This window comes from Protopterus annectens, chromosome 1.part1 (assembly GCF_019279795.1).
Source record: "Protopterus annectens isolate FY-2018-M chromosome 1.part1, PAN1.0, whole genome shotgun sequence".
Lineage (NCBI taxonomy): Eukaryota > Metazoa > Chordata > Ceratodontiformes > Protopteridae > Protopterus > Protopterus annectens.
In genome coordinates, this window is record NC_056726.1 from 1,317,866,042 (window position 1) to 1,317,891,225 (window position 25,184).

General features: G+C 40.0%; 1 protein-coding gene across 1 annotated transcript in view; it reads left to right on the forward strand.

The window, feature by feature from the left end:
* CTIF (cap binding complex dependent translation initiation factor) overlaps positions 1 to 25,184 on the forward strand; it is a 2,147,727-nt gene that overhangs the window by 1,099,630 nt on the left and 1,022,913 nt on the right. The window contains exon 8 of the mRNA XM_044081751.1: positions 7,559 to 7,635. Within this exon, the coding sequence (XP_043937686.1) occupies positions 7,559 to 7,635 (77 nt within the window). The remainder of the gene's footprint in view (positions 1 to 7,558; positions 7,636 to 25,184) is intronic.

Below are 25,184 nucleotides of genomic sequence, written 5' to 3' on the forward strand. Positions count from 1 at the left end.
AGGCGCCCTGCTAGACAGGGGTCCAGGGAAGTAAATACTGTGGGAAAAAATAGGCCAGGGAATTGTTATGCCTAGGCTTGTATAGGACCTAGGGCTGTTAGCCTAGTACACCAACCTATGAACATTCAGAGGCTGCAATATAAGGACGGAGTGATGGATTGTGTAGGTACTTTTCCTTGTAGTGCCAGTAGTAACATTGTTTGTTTGCATCCTATCCTTCATCTGAAAAAAAAAATTGTAAAATTCAGTTTACAGAAAAAAAATTAATTCAGTTAGTGTCTGCCAAATTACAGCATCGTTTTTTGCAAAAAAATTTAATTTTCTTAATATTAGAAATCAAAGAATTGCAGTTGCAGCTTTGATTAAAATGCATCCAAGGAACCTGGTTTAAATGACTGTATTTCAATTTCTGATGTGCTTAAATGCTATCTATGAAAGTGATCTTTTAGTTTAAACTATGCATTTACAAATTGGGTTAACCCTTGGACAAAATGTATAAAGTTTTATTTTTCGTATGTTTTCTTTATATGATGTGATGTTATGAGGTAGTGCCATCTGTGCCAGCTAGAGTAGGGCAGTGCATGTGTAACATATACCAGCATAGCTAGCTGGAGTTTTGTAAATAATTTTGTCATTTGACTATCACAGTGATTTGTAGAGATACTTGTGTTAAAATGTATTTGTAAAGTTGCTTGTGTTAAAATGCATCAACAGTGAGTCCTGCTGGACAGAAAAGAGATATACATGTATGTCAGAATTATTATAACTGATTAAATGTATATGTTTTAACAGAAAATTCTGGAAGGGAGGAGGTTAATCTCAATCCAGCTAATTTTGAAAAAATAGGTTGAAAATTAAATGGGTTGGTGTAGGCCATAAAGATTTTATCTTACAGCTCTGATTGCAGGCAGAGACAAAAATGTCTGGGAAAACCAGGGCTAGACATCTTACTGTATTGTCCTTAGGGGTGAACTGTTTGCTACCCTGGAAGGGTGGAAGGTTTTGAAATTGTTTTATAGCTATCGGATGCTGCAACCGATCTTAGCAAAGCTCTGGGTGTGTATTGTATCAGAGTCAGATGACCAGATGTGATGTCATTCTATAACCAGCACCGAAATGATTGTTTTAGATATTAGTAAGAGAGATTCTGGAACTCAACAGCAGCACTTTGGAACCTGACAGGAAGGTTCTCTGTCTCACACAACCTCATACTTCATCTTACCTTGCTTTAGTAAGTAACCAGGGAAGAATGATTCTTTAGTCAGTCAGGAAAATATAGTGAGGTTAAGTATTTTTTTCTGCATCTCTGTGAATTTGTCCAACTGTGTTATTTTTTTGCATCTCCTGTGGTCTTTACTGGAACTAGATATTCAGTATTCTCATGTTTTCTAATAAATTTTAGATATTTCTATACCTTTCATTGTATTTGTATACCTTTCATTGTGGCTGGTCTTTTAGAGAATACTTTTAGCATCTTAAGAGTACTTATGCTTATTTTAGTGACACTGTGACCATTCCTGAAAGTCTTGCCACCTTAGTCAAACTTTGCCATTTGTATTAATATTAATTTTACTTAGTATAATTTGGTACCCTTGTAAGAGCCTTAGAGTAGCTGACCGGTGGCAGCATAATTATCTTATAGTATAGGTAGAGGGGGCACACCTGGTAAATCTTTGCAAACCTTTCCCAGGTGTGTGTCTGTGTGTGTGCTCTCTGTGTGCTCTTAAGGGAAATTGTGTTTGGTGCAGAGAACTGCATCTGAAAATACTGTGTAGCCATTTTTGTTCCTAGTGGCCATCCCTCACCAGTGCAATGGTGAGGATTGAGGCTCCTTGATTACTGGCCCAGAGGAGGGACCATTGCAGACTGTATTTCAATTTTAAAATGCAATCTGTGAAAGGTCTGTTTAAGCTATATATTTACAAGTTGGGTTTAACCCTTGGACAAAATATATATTTTTCATATGTTTTTTAATATGATATGGTTTTATGATAGGGGATAGTTGTATTACAGTTTATGAGATGTGACTTTTGTTATGGTTGATAGTAAATTATGAGAACGGTTGATGTAAATTATGAGAACTCTGTTAGAAATATTGAGAGAGCAAATGGAAGTAACTAAGGAAATGGCTGGTTTGTGGCATGTGATTAGTGATGCAAAGAGGCAATTACTTTTAAGGATCATGGTTTGAATGCTTTTTTAGAGTTCTGATGAAGTCCATTAAATTATCTAGGATAAAGACACTAAACTGAGAAATAACTAATGGTGTAATATTACATTTCTGGCATGGCTAGGTTCCTTATCTTTTGATGGTTTCATATTTCCCCAGTCTTAATACCCAGTATACTATTTTCCTTCCTATTGTAATAAATTCAGTTCACTAACTTTATTTTGCAAAAACCCTTACTTTTTTCTTTACTGCTTTTTTAACATATTTTCAGTTATAACAACACTTTCATTCATCCATCCTGTATTTTTGATATAATAACCAGGTTGTCTACATGAGAGAGAGAGAGACTGGCATTTTGGTTTAGTTTCATGTCTTCCAACGTAAATTCTGACATAACAGATTCAATAATTGCATTCATTGCTGAAGAAAGATGTAAATGCTTAAGGGGCATGCCTGCTTAACTCCTCCTCCTTTTCTCATCCATACATTTACCATTGCTTTCATCCGTGAAATTACATAACAGTTTTTCGTATTCAGATTATTTATTTGTTCCATATATTTCCATAATTTCCCACATTACCTCATAACTTCTTTTCACATACCTTTTCAACATCACAAGTAACTGTTACTTCATTTTTCTATCAAAATCATTATTTCCATTATTATTATTACCTTTACTTATCTCCCTTTTACACCAAACAATTTTCTATTGCTTCATTCTAACACATTTTTCATATTATTCTCCTAAATATTTTATAGTCAATATCCCCTAAAGTTATAGGTCTCCAATTTCTTTTGTCTTTCCTTTTATCTTTTTTCTATATAAATATTATCACCCCTCTACAGACATTTCCTGTACTTTTACCTTCATGTAACTACACATTTAATACTTTACCGAAAAACACTGTTTTCTTCCATCACCATTTGCTTGAAAAATTCAAAAATTAGTTTGCCTGATTGTGGCGCTGATTCATTTCCCCTTTCTTTACTACTTCCTTCATTTCTTCCATAGTAATGTACTTTCCCAGCTCTGCCTTAGTACCTTCAGATATTTTTAGTACACCATTCTTGTTTTTCAGCTTCTTCCTTTTCATACATTTTATCAACACATCCTTCCATTACTTCCCTTATTTTTTATTGTATCTTATACCACCCTCTTCATATAATCTCATCCATTTCCTTCTGCTCTCACTTGTTCTCCTAAATAAGGAGGTGCCACCTCTTCTTTACCTTTAAAGAAAAATCTCTGCCCAAATAGATTTTTAACTTTGTCACAAGTTTCCTTTTTTCTCAGTTTTGTACTTGATGCTGTTCCATTGTTTCTTTTTTAAACACTGTTAAGTTTTCACTTAAGGCATAGGTTCACGTACATTAACAGAAAAAAATATTAATATTTTTCCTGCAACTTTTTGTTTTTTTTCCTTTATCACAGTTGCCATTCACTCCTCACAAATTGCTCAATTCCTGCCTTCCATTAAACCTCACTACTTGTCCTGATCATTATTTTGCAAGTACATTTATTGCTGTCTTATTTGCCCCTTCCCTTTTTAAAGTATCACTTCAGTTTTTTCTTACATCTTTAAACAGTATTCAATACTTCAGCTACAGTTGGTGTAGATTTTCATAGGTGAATACTAGGCTAACTGCCCTAAAGGGCCATTTTAAGCCTAGCAAATAATCCATGGTCCGAATCAAGCTTTGTACCTTTTGTCTTTGAGGTAAGGACCTTACCCATTATGCCAGCATGGAGGATTTCACTTTTCTAATAATTGCATTTTGGACAGCCAACAGCATTAAAGTTAATAAGGCTTTATTTTGTCTAGGCAATTCAGATCCTGTGTACCAGCTCAAAAGAATCATTTCCGTAGTTACTTCCATTTGCTCTCTCAATATTTCTAACAGAGTAGTCTGTAGAGAAGTTTTAAAATCTGTCAAATTATTACACTACCAAAAACGTGTTCCCAGTTACTTGTCTCATTCCCACCATGCCTCTAACATTTGCTATCTACCTGAGGAAACATTCTTTTGAAGTCTGTTTATGGTATAAAAATACCTCCGCAAACAGTTCCAAGCAAAAATCTTCAACCTTTTGGATTTTTGTGCATACATGGGAGCAGTACATATGTTCGCCCATTGCTCTTCCAGTCTCTTTCCAGTCTTTTCTAATTTCCACAGATTGTTTCTAATAATTATCATGTACTACTTTTTATGTCAGACTAATTATCCCTTTTTAACAGCGGCTTCTGTTATAGACATGACTAAAAACCCTGTTAGAGCTGGTCTTTCACATAGGAATCCCCCATTCCTTTCTTTTTGCCTATATTGTATCAATCTGTTGTATAGAAGGTAATCTCTAACCTGTAGTCCAAACTTGTGATTGGCCACCTCCTCCTGTCTCACCTTTACCTGTCTAGATATTTGCTCCCAAAACCTTGGTTCCTTTGCTAGTTTTCTCTAGTAAATTCCAACCGCCTCTTGCCTCTTTTCTTTAACCTTTCTTGCAGTCATCCCTTTCGGCAAAAGTTCCATTAAACATTAGCCTGTTAACTTAGTTCTTAGAATACTTTCTTCAACCTTACGAAAATAGTATTCTCTGGTTGCTTTCGCTCTCCTTAAGGATCTGAATCTAAAATCTTACTCTCTCCCCTTTTCTTGAACTCTCCAGTGCCCCTCACTTCATCATCATCGTCATCATCCATTTCCACTTTTATTTTTGACCTTCTATTTTTGTTATGTGTATTAGCCTTAACTGCATTAGCTCTGACTTATCCATACAGATCAGTTAATTGCCCTTGTTCTGTGGGGAGGATCAGGTTATCCCACTCAATTCTTACCCTTGTCCTCTCCCAAGTAAATTATTTTAACTCTTTAATTATTGTCTCAATTTCTCTGTTTTATTAAAAATACACCTGTCATATATATAAAATTAAAATGACTAAACCGTTTTCACTGGTTGTACCTTAACTGTCCATGTTCATAAATAAGCACTTCCAGTTTCTGTTTTTCTATTATCTTGTTTAGTGTCTTCTCCACGTATACTTAGCTGCCATAACAGAAGCCTTTCTAATCTATATACTTTATTGTTACTCTATAAATATTGGAATTGCTGAACCAGTTCATGTGTGGGTACATACTTTCATTATAGGCTTTGTTTTATCTTCATTAATTTTATGTTCTGAAAAGACTTGATGGTGTCTCAGTGTTCCATGGTACTGAAATGTCCTCTTCTGGATATATCAAATACAACATAATATGATCTACAAATATAGCCAGCTTTTCTTGATTGCCATGCCAGTTATATCCTTCAGTTTCTGAGCTCCTTATTTACTATGTCAATCGTTCTTAAATGTAAAGCAAATAAAGGAGAAAAGAGGACACCCCTGCCTGGTCCTCCTGTTCAAACACAGCTATCAGAGAGGGACCTTCCCCCCTTAATTCTTGCCACTGATCCTTCATGTATCCTTCTGATTAATGTTATTGCATTAGGGAATGCAAATGCTTCCATTATCCTACTCATAAAATCACAGCTTATTCTAACAAATACTTTCTCTGCGTCGACCTAGCGACAACAGTAGTCTCTTCTTACATCCTGCCTCCCTGTGGTTTATCATTGTTCTATTAAACTTGACACATGTTTGCTTCCCCTGTACAAAACCACACAGATCCATATCTATTAGTTTTGGCAACAATTTTTCCATTCTCTTTTAGCTAGTACAAAATTAACATTTTGTAATCATGGTTTAATAGTGAAAGGGATCTTTTACCCTCTCTGGTTAATACAGCTACCACAACCTTCTTTGACGTTGCTGGTACTTCCCCTCCTTTTACACAAAACCTTCCAGATCTGTATCACTTTCTTCCCTCCTAACTTCTAAACTTCCAACAGGAATAACACCTGTTCCTGGAGACTTCCTTGTAGATTATTTATTGTCTCATCTCATCCTGTCTTAACTATTAGTTGTTGAGATTTATTTTTTTTTTCTTGGCATAATTCAGTCTTCCGTAATTTCCTTTTGTATTTTTTTTCTTGGTTTCCATGTTCCTCTGTTTTATACAAGTTTTCTTAAAATTCCCAAAATGTCTCTCATACTTCTATGAGATCTCTGGTTATTTTACTTATCATGGGCTCCCTAAGTCTGGCAACAAAGCTTTCTACTTTTTGATGCCCAAGTTGTTGTGCTAAAAGTTTTTATGTAGCCTGGTAAGGGGGACAACAGCATGTCTTTCAATGGAATCCCCAATAATTAGAATGTTTGGCTGTGTGGTGTGTTGCCTTATAGGCTTAGAAGTGGGGCTACAATGCCTTTCAGAGATTTTGTTGTGAAAGGTGCGTTTTTTTTGAGTGCGCATGGGGCCACTGAGAGATGCTTTTAGGAGGTCTTGGAGGTTTGGGTAGATTACAAGTGAGTACCTCCGTATATATGCGTCTGTGTTTGTTCCTTAGCGTTGATAGTGTTTTGGATGCATCTACTTCTCTCACACACAGTTTGTCTCTTCTAAAATGAAATGGTTGTCAGTGAACATGAGGAAGTTAACTATACTGCTTCATGATGCCCATATCCACCAGACCAGGAACAGATGACAGGGAAGCACCTATCCATTGTACCTGACCCATAGTAGATGGGAAAGAGTCGGGGAGAGTCACTTAAAGGTCTAATTGAGGCTGCTTAGTAGTATACTATTAGATGATCTGCAGTGATGTCTTTGCTTTCTGAGATGCTATGAATAGTGGGAGACTGTGGAGTGCTTCCTTATAAAGGTTTTAAACTGGAGAGGTTTGTTTATATATAAAGCACTGAGAACATTGTTTTCATGGTGAGCTTTTGTATCAGCAGGATGAAATACTTTTACACAGTTAAGCCCTCAGGCCAATCAGATAAACGCAGAATAAGCCTTCCATCAGGAGTTCCCAACTCGGATGGGTTGAATCAGCCCCCTGTTCCACCAGAGTGCGGAAAAATCCTCCTAATGTAAAACAGTCTTTGAGCTCAAGTGCAGTAACAAATTCTGTACAACAAAAGGCAGTGTACTCAACTCAAATAAAATCAAGCAAAATTCACCATGATAAAAGCACAGCTTTAATGCATCCAAGCGATTCATGGGGTGTGTAAGTTGATGGTGATGATTCTCTTGTTATGTAGTTATGTGAACGTTACTGGATTCAGACTTTACTCCTGAAATTTATGACTTGTGTCATCTACACATTGTAGAGCAGGGTTGCAATCCACACAAGTTCTTGTGAAAAGAGTGGTGAGAGAGAGATGCTTTGAACCGCATAGAACTTAAAAATGAGGCATGCGTGAGGTGGGACAGTAAAAATTGCAGCTCTGAATGGGGGGAGGGAAACAATATTCTCACTTAATTTATTTGTATTTTTCTTTTCTTCAGGATTACCACCAAATGCCTCATGAAGCAGAAATTGCACAAACCAAAAAACTGTTCAGAAGAAGAAGAAATGATCGTAGGTAAGAATGTGCTCACAGCATATAGGTCCACATTCTTTATTTCATTTATATTCCCTTCTTTCTTTAATTACATTTTATTCTCTATTAATTTGCACCTCTTAATACTGGGTTTTCATTCTTAAGGGATACTAAGCATCTCTTCTTCAACAACAGTATAGTTACATTTTTGTTGGTCAGATAATTGTGCTGGGGTACTTCCATTTCCAGATAACAGTGAGGTTTTCCTGAAATCAGTTTGTCTAAGGATTTGACTGCAAGCTGCCTGTATGAAAAATAACTGATTTAATAGATTTCCTGCAGTTATAAAGTTGTAAAATTTACATGTTCCCTCATTTTTTGTAATGTGCTGCTTAGCGTGATTCAGAAATCTTGTTAAACTGTTGTCTCTGTAAGCATACAATTTGTCATTCTTTTTAGATCATTAAGAAACTCGTTTTAAGTTATCATCCATTTGGGATACATGCTTCAAACATTTTCTTTATTGAAACTATGATGTCTTTTCATTTTCAGGGCTATATTTAATTCAGTAAAGTCTGCCTTACCTATAGAAGAAATGTGATTAGTCTATCACACAAGCTGATTCAGGAATCAATGAGGTTTTAGGCGAGAGAGAGAGAGCGAGCATATTTATAAGTCAAATAGTATTTGTATATGTAATGTAAATAGTGTGCTAATTATGCTCAGAAATAAGCAAAAAGATGAGCTTATTTTTTTATCTTTACTGATGTCTGAAAATGCATAAACACCTTGTACTACATGGAAAGGTAATCATTTGAAATGTCAGAAATTGCTGGTAGTGAGGGTTGCAGTGCTGAGACTGCATGGCAGAATTCCTGGACTTACATATACAAAGTACGAGATTGACATTTCTTGGGAATTTCACTTTTCTTTTAGGTGTAGCAGTCTCTGAGTTGGTAAATAAAAAGTTCAGAGGATGCAAGGGGGGGTGTTGCCCAGTTGCCCCCGCCTTCAAAAAGCAATTTTTAGGAGTGCCAACATTTCAATAGGGAGCCACAAGAAGCACTTGCATTACAATCCGAAATTTGGCAAAAGGGTAATGTTATGTACTTGTCTGACCTCAGAGTTGAATAGCATGTTTTCTTATGCACCTGTCAATGCTATTATGCTGCTGTAGTCTTTCAGACGAGCATCCGCCATGGAACAGTGCCAGGCTATGTTAACAGTTTTAAAAGCTGTAAAACACTTGATGTGACACAGAAAGCCAGGCTGAAGAGTTTACAGCTTTTAAAGCTTTGCTGGTCATTCAGAAGGGCACCTGTACTTCTGTCCCCAGTTATCTGGCAACTCCAAGTGTATTAAGTGTTTCAGTGCTGTAAGGCACTTTGTGTTCCTACAATCTTTTGTAATAATACAGTGGAACAACTGAAGCTCCATTTTCTAAGATGTATGATCAAAGTATCTTTGATCATAACATTCTAGTTGTGTTCTTGACATGGATGTTAATTCACCTCTCAAGCTTTGGTCCATTCCATTCTCATAGGTTCATAGGTAAGTACCAGGCTAGCTTCCCTTGTGGGACATTTAAGCCTACCAATGTCTCTTTTTGTGCTCAAAACAACGGATTCCATTTGGTTATAGATTGGCCTTACCCATCCCATGGTCAATAATTGTACATTACCCATAATGAGAATAGCTGGGAATCATACCATTGATAATTTGAGGGAATCCATGCATGGGATAAAGCATTTTGGAGCTGTGTCTGTACATTAGTAGAACAGGGGGCAGTCCTGGTTTAAATTTCCTGTTTCCCATCCGTAGATCTATGATATGCTTTGATATGGACAAGGATGAACTTTGTTTTATGTGAATGGGGAGTCTGTACCATACCAGCAGTATACTCTGCGAGATGCACCTTGAGATAAATTTTCAAGGTGGATTTTGTGGCATCCATGTCTAGAACATAAACTGGTTATGACAGGAGACCCGATTGTAATCCCCAGTTGTACACCTTTATAGGTTATCTAGTCTCTCGGTGCCACATGGCATCCACCACAGAGCTAAGCTGTTGTGCTTCTCACTGTGTGTGTGTGTGTGTGTGTGTGTGTGTGTGTGTGTGTGTGTGTGTGAATACGTGAGTGATATCGCACACATGGTAAAGCTGTGTCTAACAGCTTTTAAGGTTGGTTGATGAGGGGCGCACTTTATTTCTTTCTGACCTGTGGCAGCTTCAAGTTTGTTACAGTTTTTGAAGCTATAAAAATCATACTCCTACATTTATTTCTTTTTAACTGTCAATACATTATGGCAGCTTAATCTGCATGTATTAAAAAATAATTATGATTGAGTTTCTCTGAATAGTAACCAGTGTATTGCATATTTTCCAATTTCAAAATGGGTATCAAGATTCATCCCTTGCAAGGTTAATTTCTTGACTTCCTTTTTTCAGATATATAATACAATGGTAATGATAGGAAACATGATTGTAATCCTTTAATGTGGTTATCTGGTATGCCACTAAGTAATGCTGTTCTGGCTAGCCCTGCACACAGCTGCATTCTGACTTATGTTAATTTATTCTCAAGTCTGCCAAGGTGCAGAAATGAATCCCCTTGTTCTAAACATTAATCAGTGATTATTTTAAAGCTTAACTGTACAGAATGATTGGAAGATTGTGATTTTTAAGTTCTTGTCTTTCTGCTAAATTTGGATGATTTGGGGGGATAATATCTTCTTTATTTGATTGCATTCATTTCAAGTCTTGTCACGGATTTTGGTTATCTTGAATGAGTAGCCACTTCATTTCTTTCATAGGAGATTACTAGGCTAATGGCTCTAGGGCCCTTACAAGCCTAGCCAAGAGTTTATCCCCAAAAAAGAAGCCACAATCAGCACCTGTCACCCCTGTCAATGAGGGACACAGGTGGACCCCGTGGGACAAATTTGTGGCTGCCCATCCACTCATCAAGGTTGTGCTTGAAGAGGGTCAGTGACACAGCTTGTTTGACGTGTATGGGGGAGTCTTTTCCATAGATGAAGCAGCCTCTGTGAGATAAACCTGTCTCTCCAGCAGGTTTTGTTAATTTCACATATTAGATTTAAGCCTTTTGATCGGGTACTACATGAGGAGTTAGACTTGCATATATGGAGCATCTCTAGTAGAGCAGGGTCTGAGATTGCCTTGTAGGCGAGACACAGATCACCTCTGAGCAATCTGTACAATACAGAGTAGAGTGATAGTGATTTGAGCCTGTCCATATAGGACAGGTGTTGGAGGGCATGGATTCTTTTTGTGAGGTATTTCTGTGGCCTTTCCAGTTGGTGCAGGTGTTTGGGCGCTGTACTCTTTTATTGGCCTAATGAGGGAGGAGTGCAGAGAGGTAATAACCTACTTTTTTTGGATGCAATCCCTTTACTTATAAGATGAACCAAGTAAAAGGCTTTTCTGATCACTGCTGCTGCTGCATGACGGTCAAATGTGAGATTGTTGTCAACTTGTGTACCCAGGTCTCTCACCATAGGTTGTATGCTTAGGGGGTTGCGGCTAATGTGGTAATCAGTAGGGGCCATGTTTTTGCTGAATGGTATGATAATACATTTTTTAGCATTTAACTTAAGGCCATGATGTTGGCACCAGTCATTTGTTGCTGCGAGACCCAATTGAAGTATGTTAACATCATTTGGGGAGTCAGTGACAGCACCCAACTTAGTTGTCCACAAACTTGGTCTGCCACAGGCCTTATGTCTTTGCCTGGACCTCTGAGGAGTAGATGCCAAACAATAGGGGTCCCAGGACAGATCCCTGGGGGACACCTCTAGTGACAGGTCTGCTATCGAAGATAGTGGCACCTATTTTGATCTTGTGGCCACCCACCTGATGAGATGGGGATTTACGCCAAGTTCTGTTAGCTTTTCAATGATGCCCAAGTGGGGGCTTTGGCCAGATCAAGGTAAGCTGTGTACTGACTTTCCCTCATTCAGTGCCTTGGTGACAGTCTCAAAAAAGTCAACCTTTCAAAGTTTTCTGTGCCAGAAAAGCTGTAGTTATATTCCTGGGTTGCATTTTGCAACAGAAGCTATTATGTGGTAGTGTATGCATATTGTAATTAAGGTTGAGTCATTGTAAATTTGAACCACAATTACTTTGGAATGGTGCACACTTCTGTTTTCTTTGCACTTATGTAATACAAACATACATATGCTGATATTTAAGTTTGCACATGTATCTCCTTGGGCAAGCTTTCTAAAACTGTCTTTCGGTTTTTCCCGGTTAGGGGTCGCCACAGCGGAACTCCGGTCCGCTAATGATTGGCAGTAGATTTTTACGTGCTGGCTTGCCGGGCCTAACGCACAACCTTCAATGAAGGAATGCCCATTCACGCATGTCGACATACAGAAGGTGCTCTAACTGAGAATCGAACGTGCAACGTCTAACTGTGAGGCGACAACGCTACCGCAGCACCAACATGCTAAATTTCAGTTCATTTAATAGTGACATATATGATATGGAATGGGAAGAGTCATCCACGTTTCTTTGACCATTTAAATCAAACTGTTTAAGACTGTGGTATGAAATTCAAAATAGATATGAACTACTTTCCAAGATTGCTTTTTGGAAAATAGATGCATTTATTTGTTAAAGTTAAGCCTTAAAATAGTCATTTGTTCTGTGCTTTTGAAATATAAAAGGGCATAGAATTTTTAACGATTATACAGGCTTTACTTTATTTGGCTGCACTTTTCATTGGTTGCCTGTATGATTGCAGAAGCCACTTAAGACTCAACAAAAAAATTAATGGGGTGTTTTACAGACGGACACAAGATTTTCGGATCTAGGGAAATGCATTTTTCACAGTTCAGTAATGTGTATCATTTTGTTTTCCTTTGAGAACCAAAAGTATTGAAGTGCTTTAAAATATTTCTAGAATTTGTTAAATGGCAAGCTGTAATTAATTAGATGCATAGAAACAAATGCATATGGGGACTGTCACTTGCAGTGGTTATAAAAAGTTGTACACACCCTGTTAAAATGCCAGGTTTTTGAGATATAAAAAAATGAGACCACAATAAATCATTTCAGAACTTTTCCCACCTTTAATGTGACCTATAAACCTGTACAATTTAATTGAAAAACAAATCTGTTAGGGGGGAAAAATATAAAAAAAATAAAAAACATGCAATAAGCTGGTTGCATAAGTGTGCACACCCTTAAACTAATACTTTGTAGAAGGCCATTTTGATTTAATTACAGCATTCAGTCTTCTTGGGTACACACCTGCAATCAATTAAAGTGACTGATTAACTGAAAATAAAGTTCAGCTGTCCTAGTAAGATTTTCATGACATTTACTCAGTTGCCTGCTGCAGCAAAAGCCATGGTTCGCAGAGAGCTTACAAAGCATCAAAGGGATCTCATTTTGAAAGGTATCAGTCAGGAGAAGGGTACAAAAAATTTTCCACAGCATTGGGTATACCATGGAACACAGTGAAGACGGTCATCAAAAATATGGGACAACAGTGACATTGCAAAGAACTGGACGTCCCTCCAAAATTGATGAAAAGACAAGATGAAAACTGGTTAGTGAGGCTGCCAAAAGACACTGAAGGAGCGGCAGGTATTTCTGGCAAGTACTGGTTGTGTACTAAATGTGACAGAAATCTCCCGTATTCTTCATATGTCTGGACTGTGGGGTAGGGTTGTAAGATGGAAGCCTTTTCTTACATAGAAAAATATCCAGGCCAGGCTAAAATTTGCAAAACAATACATAGTCTCCCAAAATCATGCGGGAAAATGTGTTATGGTCTGATGAGACCAAGGTTGAACTTTTCGGCCACAATTTCAAAAGGTATGTTTGATGCCAAAACAACACTTTGCATCTCCAAAAGAGCACCATCCCCACAGTAAGTCATGGTGGTGGCAGTATCACGCTTTGGGGTTACTTTTCTTCAGCTGGAACTGGGGCTTTAGTCAAGGTGCAGGGAATTCTGAACAGTTCCACATACCAGTCACGTTTGGCCCAAAACCTTCAGGTGTCTGCTAGAAAGCTGAAGATGAAGAGGAATTTCACCTTTCAACATGACAATGACCCCAAGGATACATCCAAATCAACAAAAGAATGGTTTCACCAGAAGAAAATTAAAGTTTTTGAATGGTCCAGCCAGAGCCCAGACCTAAATCCAATAGAAATTCTGTGGTGTGACCTAAAGTGGGCTGGGTGCACAAGAAATGCCCTCGCAATGTGACAGATTTGGATCGCTTTTGCAAGGAAGAGTTGGCAAATATTGCCAAGTCAAGATATGATTTGCTGATAGACTCCTACCCAACAAGACTGAATGCTGTAATGTGCTTCAACAAAGTATTAGTTTAAGGGTGTGCACACTTATACAACCAGCTTATTGTACATTTTTTATTTTTTATATTTTTTCCCCTAACAGATTTGTTTGTTTTTCAGTTGACTTGTACAGGTTATAGGTCACATTAAAGGTGGGAAAAGATTTGAAATGATTTGTTGTGGTCTCATTTTTTATATCACAAAAACCTGGCATTTTAACAGGGGTGTGTACACTTTTATATCCACTGTATGCAGAGAATAGCATAAGTGTGTAAATGTATTTCACTTGTGGTTATGACTGCTGTGTGAGTCAGTGGTTCTTTTAACTTGTTTAAGTTTGCTTGATTTGGTAGTCCTAGTGGAACTAAACTTTCTATTTCTAAGAATCTTGGGTGGGGGAGCACGCAGAAGCACAGCAGGGGTTTAGTACATTTCCATTTGCTATCCTCCTCACCTACTGTGAAGCCCCATCTTTTCTCTATAGTGCTTTAAGTCAAGCAAGAGTGATGGTCTGTGTCATCAACCATAGGTGTTCTGTAACGAGCACTTCTGGATCTAAATACAGTTCTCTCAAGTAAAAAGCAGAAGAAGAGGGCTATAGTATGGCTGCAACTAATGTATAATGGTGTGGTTATATGACTTTGGTCTGTTCCAAAGAAAATAGTCTGCAGTTACTAACTAGATGTTTTAACTTGGCCTCCATGTCTTATAGTATATCTGAGCCATTGATCTGTATTGTTTGTTTTATTTATTTGCTCCTTATTGATAGGATTAGTCCTACTCGACAAATGCCTGCTTTTCTTGGGAAAGCCAAGGTAATATTCATACTGACTAGAGGAAATTTGACAGACACTTGGGAAATTCTGCTACTCTTTAAGTGTCTTGGGATCTTTTATATCCCCTGATCTAGAACTAACTTAGGCAAATGGGAGTTTAACATCTTTCAAGAGAAGCTGGATGCCCTGTCCCTTTATTTAGTGTCATGGGTTTTGAGGGGGAAGATCTGTCTGACTTAACTGTTCTGTGAAAGACCCCTTTGTCATGGACCTCCTGTATCTTAACAAGTCAAGTTGGCTTCACCAATAGTAGAACCAAGAGCCTAAATCTTTAGTATCACATAAATAAAAGCATGGTGGCGGGACAGGTTTATAACTCTGTGCCTTCCATAACTCTGGGATAAATATCCCCTGCATGTTAAGGAGTGTGATTCACTATCTTTATTTTAACCATAATCTAGATGACTGGATAGGTATTCACAAGTTTAGTCTAACTGGTATAGCCCTCTTGGAAAAAGGAGGGTGGCCTGAAGAAGAGTTGTGGCAAGGTATAAATAGTCATAGGACTCAGTAGCTTTTGAATATCTATGAAATATAGGTGCTTTAAAGGCCATTGAACATCTGAAATATATTCATTATTCTGATGTGACAGTGCTGATTTGCTCAGGAAGAAGGTGTTATTGCAATGCAGAAAACATTATGTTCTGGTAATCACTCAGCAGAATAGTGGCCTAGTTGCTCTGACATGTTCCTCAACACTTCAAAGGCAAAAACTATGTTCTGTAGTAGTAGATGTAGAACATCCCAGTTTTCCTAACTGGAAACGGTCTTCCTTAAATGAGAATTTTCTTGATATGGTGGGCATAGTAAAGTACTTGGCTTTTCAGGTGGTCTGTTAATTGCAGGTCATTAAATATAGCTTTAGTGTTAAAAATGTAGTTAAACTGTCAGGTGCCCTTTATCACTTTAAACCATTCTTTAATTGAGGACCCTGAAATAAATTGGTAACTTCCCATTTTCTATGTAGACCTTTGCTTGGAGAGATCTTCTGCAGAAATCTCTCCTCTGCTTTCATTCATGTAGGAAAATGGAATTCTCTCACTAGAAATCAACAGCACTTAAGTTACTCTGAACTTTGGATTTGTCACTAATTTGCGTCAACCCTTTCAGTTGCCTAAACTGAGCAGCTAACTGAAACTTGGATACTTTAACTTTGTCAGAATTTCTCTATAATGAAGTAAGTACCTGTTAATGTCCTCTTTAAAATACAAATAATTTTAGTCCTGCATTGCCTTACATATTCTAACAGAGAGAAATAAAACTGTTTGGTGATGGCCACCTTGGTATTTGAAACCAGGGAGAAGCATTATCCTCACCAGTGAACTGTCTGATTTTGTTGTGTGAGAATGAGAGGCAGAAGCGAAGCTAAAAAAGAAATATTTAAAAGTATATATTAAGAGAAATTCTAACTTGGGTTAATTTATTTACTTATGCTTCATCAATAGGTTGTCTGAATGGGTTTGTGGCGCAATTTCATTGGAAATCAGAAATCCAGGGATTATAGCTCCCGTAAAGCTACTAACACATTTTGTAAGAAAGACATACACTGTACAGCATAACATAAAAAACTAGAAATATACTATCAGATGTTGACTCCTGCATCTATCTGTCTTCAACCTATGGGTTATTGGATGCGAGACTGATCCAACACCGGCCAATTCCAAAAGACTTCAACTTGCTCTGCCTCCCCTACCCACAATCCCCCCGCTCCATAGAGGATACCCCAGGTCAAGGTTGCCTCCGTTCAAGATAGCTCGATCACGGCTCCATTTTTGGTGCATCTTTGTCGGTGTTTTTCTGTCCTATGTGTCCTCTGCCCCCTAGAATTGTGTTAGTGCAATCTGGTGTAATGTTAGGTAAGGCATTTAGGTAGTTTTTAGGTTTGTTTTGTGGTGTGTAGTTAGTTACAGGCTTTTTCTGCAGTAGTTTGCTTTTTATATCTTCTAATAAGTAGTAAGTAATATATGTTCTAAGGTGGTTTATATAGTGTATGTCATTTCCATAAGTTTTTTTTTCTTCTAAGATGACGTGTCTAGTGTAGGTCCACTGTTTCTCTCTTTGTCTGTCTGTGTTCCCATATTTTTGCTGCCCATGGATCTGAACAGTTTTAATAAATGTGTTTCTTGTAGGCACAAGCTTCCCTCGCAAGATGCACACAGTAAGTGCATTTATTGTTTGGGTGCTGCCCACCTGGAATCTTCATGTTTCATCTGTGAGTGGCTTGGTTCCAGGGCAATCAATGAGAGGAGAGCGAAGCTTGTTCTGAAGGGCCACCTCCCAGCAGTGCTTCCCTTTTTGCTTTGAGGGCAGGTTGGATAAGGGTCACAGACACTATGCCAAAGACTCCAAGTCTTTGAAAGGGGACTGTAAGAGGTCCACCTCTGTCTCTGTGTTTGGTCCTTCTGGCCTACTGGATGGACCTTCAGGTTCCCATGGCTGCCTCAGCACCAGCATCTCCTCTGATGCCTCAAAGCCAATTGCCTTCTGTGCCACCTTTGAGTAAGGTTCAGTCTTTGGCACTCAGTGCCCAGCCCTTCTTGGTAATAAATAACCATGGCTCTGAATCTCTGAATTTGCTCAGACCACTGGGTCCTTCACCACTTAAACGAACCTCTAAGCCCTTGTCAGTGGTTTCATCTGTTTGGTGGTACATCTCAAAGTTTTGGATCTGGAGCAGCTAATGAGTTCCTTTTTGCAAGTAGAGATGCAGTTGGACTTTAATCATTCAGGTCCGGAATCACTGCATGAGACCTCCGCTCCATCACCCTGGCTTCCTCCTTTGGGCCCCATGGATTTGGAGGTCTTTGGGCCTGGCTGTCTTTACACCCTCAGGATTGGATCCAGTGGCATGACCTTGGTCAGCTGTGACCCCCACCTTGGTCTTGTTGGCTCTGGCTGCGTCTGAGCTGAGTAGACCTCAGAGCCATTGCATCAAAGCAGGCATCTCTGGGTCAGGCTTGGTAATCCTGGCTTTGGGGTCATCCCTTCCACTCAGGCTTTCTGGTCTCAACAGCTTGCCACCAGTCTTGAGGTCTGGGCAGGGCATAGCTCATCCAGGTACTGGCATGTCTATTTTTTTTTTTTTATTTTGAAACTGCCTGTTTCAGTATCTGGCTTCTTTCTCCACCTTTGATGTCATGGAGATGATGTTTTCTGCTAAGGAGACTGATCTGCCACAGCCGGTGTCCCCTCCCCCTTCTCATCTGTGCCTACGTCCAACAATCAGTCTACATTGGAACAGCTCATGCCTGTTGGCCTTCAATTTGCCCCCCCCCCCTTGTTGGGGCCCTTATCTCTTCCCTTTCCCTCTGGATGCTTCAGAGTGAAAGTGTCCAGCAAGGTGTGGTATGAGAGGAGTCCGTGATAAAGGATACTGACCTTGAGGAAGGAAAAAGGTCCTCCAAGTCAACATGATGACACCTACTTTGGCAATTTTTTGGAGCTTCTTCTCCAGCATAGGGGCTGGACCCCCTAAGCCCCTTCTCCGGATGAGTCATTGTTTCTGGAGGCCTTTGGTGTGGGCCCATTCACGCCATGGGCGATTTCCCCTCCTGATGTGCACATCAGTCTGGTGTCTCTGAGGATGTGGAAGAAACCCGATATGGTGAAGCCAATCTCCAAGAAGCCTGACAAAGTTTTCGCTGCATCCAAGGTTCTGCTTCAGTAGAGTATGGTCTGGCTATGGACGTAATTGTGGTGGCAGCCACCACAAAGGAGGGCATCTCAGAGGAGAGATCATTTGTCTTTCCCCTGAATAGGGACTTAGGCTTTGGACCATGTAGGGAAGTGGTTTTGTGCCTTAGTATCATTAACTTTTAAGAGCTCTCAACTACATTTCCCACCTGATAAGGCTTCAGCATGATCTAGTTGCTGAAGAGTCTAGAAATATTAAGACGCAGCAGTCCCCTGAGGTTCTGAAGACTCTAGAGACTCAGTTGTCACCTCTCCATTTAACTACATCATCTCCATGAAGGGTCATCACTAATGCAGCTGATATAACATCCCGAGCAGCTGGCACTGGGATTACTGTGCATTCATTGCATGTACATATGGTTGTGAAATTTTGCAAACTGCTTCAAGGTGTCCATTATTAATGCTCCATTCAATGGTTCCTCTTTATTTTGGGCTGAAGATTAGACACACTTACTAGGAGCTAGCAAGATGGGAAGATGCTCTCTGCCATTGGAGTACATTTTTCTACCGGTCAGCAAACCTTTGGCATGGGGAGCAAAGTCTTTTTTTTTTTTTTTTCTAGGAAATTGCAGCATTCTTTCCGTGTGATGGGGGGGGCAGTAATCACAACAGACACCACCCTCTGGGCAGGGGTAGTCCACAGAACCAGGGCTTTCTCGGATCTTTCTATGGAGGGTCCTTCCAGCAATCTTGATGAGTTGACTGTCTGTCCTGCTCTTGAGGCAGTCTGGGGTCACTTGACTTTTCACCCAAGAGCTTGAGAGGCCGTTACTTCGGACAGCTGGTTGAGTCATATCCAGAGGCTGTATCATTTCATTTTTAGAAATACCAAATTTCAGTCACAAACATTAACCAGATGTTTCACCCTGTCAGAGATTGCAGGCAATGGTAGAGATTCAAAAGCTGCTGATAAGTCAAGTCGTCCAAAAGGTCCTGCCTGACCAGTGATAATCCGGAGTCTACTCAAGATACATTTGATGCCAAAAACAGAATAAGGACCTCAGGCTGATTTTGGATTTGAGCAAATTGAAGCATTTCATAAAACAGACCAAATTCTGATGGTCACAGTTCGGTCCATTCTATCTCTGCTGAAGAAGGATACCGCATGTTCTCAATACACACCTACCACTGTATCATGATAGAGAGATGATACAGAAAGTCCCTGTGCTTCCATTTGGGAACCACGTATCAATTCAGAGCCCTGAAATTCTGTCTCATCAGTGTCTCTCAGGTCTTCACCAAGTGTATGACAGTGGTGGCAGCCTGGTGCTGGCTGCAGGGGTTTCAGGTCATTCCTTACCTGGACAGTTGGCTCCTCAGTGCCTCGCAAGTGTTTGTAATCACAGCCAGGGATACCTTACTCCAATTGTGTTGTCATTTGGGGATAACTATCAGTTATCAAAAGTCAAGTCAACACCTTTCTAGACATTGGAATTCATAGGCTGCAACTTGGATACCCTTTCCCAAATTGCCAAACTTCTAGAGTAATTGGCCTTCAATCTCTGGCAGTATCCTTGCTTATTTATGCAAAACCACCAGCACATGCTCTTCTGAAACTTCCACGTGGCTGCTTCCATAGGTTTGGTCTGCTTAGTCAGGTACCATATGAGGGCTCTGCAATGGACTCTAGTACTGCAGTGGTTTTATTTCACTCAGCCAATGAAGTTTTGACGCGATCAGATTCGGTGGTGGTTAGAGTTGCCTTTGGTGACCAACGATAGACCATTTGTTATTCTCCCGCCATCGGACAGTTACCACAGACCCCTCCTGTCTTGTGTGGGGAGAGGATTTTGAAGGGAGGATGTTTCAAGGGTCCTTGTCTGCCACAGAAGCCAATGTTCGCATCAGTGTCCTGAAGATGAGGGCTGTCCTCATGTTGCAAACCTTCCAGCAAGTCTTCCCCAGCAGTGATTTCAATCCAGATGGCCAATATTTCTATTGATTGGTATCTGAAAACACGTTCTTATCCTCTATGTCGAGAAGACATGAGACTTTGGCTGTGGGTGATCTCGTCTCAATGGTTTCTGATTGCAATGCATATGCTAGGGAGGTCCATCATTCTAACAGGTAATCTGACCAGGAATAATAATCTTCCTCATGAGTGGTCTCTGAATCCAAGAGTAGCAGCTCAGATTTTTCAGCTCTGTGGCACACCATGTTGCAACTTCTCTGCTTACCCCTCCAGCTTCTTAAGACAGAAGTGGCAAACTTCACAACACCCATGCAGATGGACAATAGAGGTATGACTGCTGAATCCTACACAAATGCACTTTATAAGCACTTACACAAGTGCGTGGATCATGCTATCCCTAACAGAACCAAGATGCTATCCTACGAAAAAGGAAGCCAATCTGGTGGTCCCCTGCCATAAACAAACTCTACAACAGAAGAAAGAAATTGTTGCAAAAAAGAGTAAAATCCCATGACTGGAAGAACTCACCTGGTCAGCCTCAGTAAGAAGCTGCGATCCCTCATAAAATCCTGCAAAGCTAGTTATGAAAACCAAATCGCCACTGATTCTAAAGACAACCACAAAGCATTCTATAGCTATGTCAAGAATATCAGTGGCAACACTCAGATCTGCTCTGATTTGCAGCACAATTGCACTAAATATACAGAGCCAACTGATATTGCCAACATCCTGGCAGACAGGTTCATTGCTAACTTTACCCCCACCCCCCACTACCTAAAGGGCCAATCTCTATACTGGAAGAATGCAAAGTTCCTGTAATCACAGCTGCACAGGTAAAAACCACACTCTCCAAAGCCAGGAACACAGCATCCATGGGACCTGACAACATCCCAGGCTGCGTTCTACATAAACTACAGAATGGACTGGCACCCCACCTAAGCACCATGTTCAATCATAGCCTCACCTCAGGCTTTGTGCCCATTGAATGGTGAGACAGTTGTCCCACTTCACAAAGGGGGAGCCACCACGGACTCCAGGAAATACTGCCCCATTAGCCTAACGAGCCTGGTCTGCAAGACCATGGAACGTATCATCATGGATCTTATAAACAAAGACATTGGTAATCTCCAAACTCTGGACCCCACCCAGTTCGGGTTTGTAAAAGGCAGATCATGTCTCCTAAACTCGATTGACTTCTTTGAAGCAGTCACCAAAGCCGTAGGCGAGGTTAAGGTGGTTGACACAGCCTATCTAGATCTCATCAAGGCTTTTGACACCATCCTCCACTCTGGAATTATAGATGAACTCACTAAACTAGGTATAAATCCCAATGTCACAAGATTGGTTGCCAACTGGCTCACTTACAGAACCCACACTGTGAAAGTAGCAGACTCCAAATCCAACTTCAGACCAGTGACAAGTGGCGTACCATAGGGTTCAGTCGTGGGTCGTCTCCTGTTTGGTATCTACTTTTTTGAAGTACATGCAAACACAGAAGGTCTTTGGCTAACCAAGTTCGCAGATGACTGCAAACTAGGAGCCATAATTGAAACGCCTAACAATGTGGACATCCTACAAAAGGGCCTCACTGAGACAGATGCCTGGTGTCAAAGTCATGGCCTCAAGCTCAGTGCCAAAAAGTGCATTGTCATCCCCTTTGGTAAAAACTCTGTACCCATGAGCTACCACATAGGTGGTAGTCTACTTAACACTGAAAAGGGTGATAAGAGACCTTGGGAGGACACAGGTGGACAGTAGTCTCTCCTTTGATAATCACATTGCCACAGTAGTCAGGAAATCCTTCTACGTGGCACACCTCATCACAAAAGCTTTCTCATCCAGGAAAAAAAGAGGTCATTGTTCCTGTCTACTCGTTACTTATTAGTCCCATTATAGAGTACAACTCCCCTTTTGGTATGTAACTCACAAGACATCTACAACAACTGGAAAGGCTGCAGAAGTACCTCACAGAGGATTACTGGCCTCAAACAGATGCCCTACGAGACCATTTAAAAAAACTCCAGCTTTATTCCATCGCATATCACCTACTCAGAGGCAATCTCTGCCTAACATACAAAGCTATGTCAAACCCAGAGCTGTTGGACATGCTCCACTTAAAAGAAATCCCAATCCCTCCAAGTTACACGCTCTAGGGACCTAAACCTTGTCACCACAATAAACAGAACATGCTGGAGGGATAAATTCCTGTCCCAGAGACTTCCCATACTCTGGAACAAACTACCTATCTGTATCAAACAATGCTCCTCATTAGCACTCTAAAAGAAAAATCTTGATGATTGTATGGAAAATAGGAAATTCACTCTGTGGGGATCACCTCTGTGGCTCTGCTCGACAGAGGCACATGAAAATAATTTTCTTGGTTGGCGAAAGCCAGGGTACCTTTTTGGCTAGGCTTGTATAGGCCCTAGGGCCAATAGCCTAGTACCTACCTATGAAAATCAAATGCAACAGTTGTTATGCCTTAGTTCTTCCTCAAGGGCAGTCACCCAGCAACCCTCTTATTTATGCTTGGTCTCTGGGTCTCCTACACGCATGTCGTCCAGTCCCCCTGATAATTAAGTTTCTTCAGAAGGCAACCCTTGCAGAGTGACTGTAGTCCTCATTGCTCCTTTTGGCCTCATCGGGTGTGGGTCCCCTTTCTGTGGCCTGTTCTGAAATACCCACCTTGTGTTGGATCCCATTCTGGATTTCATTTCTGATTTGCAGTTTGGGTAGACTCTCGAGGGTATGAGTCTTTTTCTGCTCCCTTAGAGATGGATTTAGATTTTTGTTCACTGGTTTGTTTAAAGCAGGCTCTAGTTATTCTATCTAATTTTGTTGGCAGGGATAACATTACATTTACTGCACTGAAAATATGTGGACCATTTTACCTGCCCCTCTGCTGGATTTATCTTTCATGTTGCAAATACTTGCAGACCCTCCTTTTAGGCCATCTGCTACTTCAGATTTAAAGTTTTTATCTTGGAGAACTGTGTTCCTGGTGGCTGTTACCTTGGCCAGAAAAGTGTCTGAGCTACAAGCTGTCTCTCTATTCTTCCATACCCGGTGTTCCACAAAGGTAGTGTTTCCCTTCACATGAACTGTTCTTTTCTTCCTAAGGTGACCACTGAGAATAATTTGAATAGGTCTGTTCATCTGCCTGTGTTTTTTCAAGTTTTCAAACCAGGGCAAATACTTGCATTGTTTGGATATGCTAGACAGTTTACTTGAACAGTCTTTTAGAAAGTCCAATTGGTTGTTTGCTTCCTTTTCCAAATACACATTGGGTCAACCAGTTTCTAAAGTTGTGTTAGACAAGCGGATGACTGTGTTTCCTCTGCTTATACCTTGACTGTCAAGACTTTGCATGGTAAACCTAAAGGTTGCTCCACCATCGCCATGTCCACTTCTATGATCTTTTTCTCTAGAGCTTCATTAGGTGATGTGGATGTAGCAATGACTTAGGTGGGCTGTCACATCTTTGTATCTCACTACAAAATGCACAGTCAGTCTATGTCCAGGGCATCTTTTAGCTCCACTGTGTTGTGGAATATCCTTCCTTGCATCCTCTCAGGGCCGGGGACTCTGTCTTATAGATTAAATCCAGATAGCGAAGACTACATCGGATACAAAAGTTATGTACTTATAATGATAGATCTGTGTTTTCTGGTTCAACCTCCCCCTCCCATCCCTACTTGTATAGCAAATCTCTCATCTTTGACTGACCGAATGGGAGAGCTTTATTGCTTCCTTATCTTGGAGTCCTTCATCCTCCTCCTTTATGTGGGGGTGGGGGGTTTCCTTTTTTTAGATTGAGAAGGGGCAGACTTGATCTTGGGTATCCAGTAGTGAGCAGGGGATTATGGGTAGGGGAGGACACTGGTGAGTTGAAGTCTTGTGAAATTAACTGCCAATGGATCTGATAACCCAAAGGTTGAACCAGATGGAAGCAGACGATACTGATACTTCTGTATGTAATGTATGCATACTGCATAAGCGAGCTAACATGAGATGGCAGAGTAGTTAGTGTTGGCTTCCCACAACATTTAGTTCTGCATTATCATTCTGCATTGGGTTTTACATGTCCTCTGGTTTCTTTCCACTTCACAGAACTGTGCTGCAGGTGAACTGGAGACGCACCAAAGGGTGGGTGATTGGGTGGATGGGGTGTGTGTGTCCTGCAGTGGGTTTGTACCACATCTAGTGCTAATTTCAAAGCCTTGTGTCCATTGAGTACTTGGATAGGCTCAGACTTGCCTGTGACTCCAAAATGGATTAAATTATCTGAGAATAAATTAATATTTCTTGTGTGCACTTGCAACCTGTTTTCAAAAATGGTAAAATACTTGGAGAGGGACTACTTAATGGAGGGGAGCACTGTTATTTTCCCACCAACATTGGGTGTTGTTACTGAGCTTCTTGGTGATCTCTTTTGGTCTTAAGCTTTGGAAGAACCTACAAACCTGTGAAAATATAATTGCTATAAATGAAAAAGCAGTTGCTATTTATGCTCTATAGTTAGATCAAGTGGGACTAGGCTCAAAAAGTAATCTAAATGTACAAAACTGTAAAGGAGAAATGGTGCAGCATAGTTCAAATTAAAACAGAAAATCGGATGCAGAATGTGGTTAATGCATGGTAGACAGCATTTATCTGATCTTACTACCTCAAAACTGGTCTGTTTCTAAATTATTTGTACAGTAAGAATAAAGTGGCCATTGTTGTTAGAGATACAGTTAGCAAATACTCTTCCATACCGAGGAAACGTATGGCTGAATCAACACAGTAGTGTGAAGAATAACACAAACTCAGGTGTTTA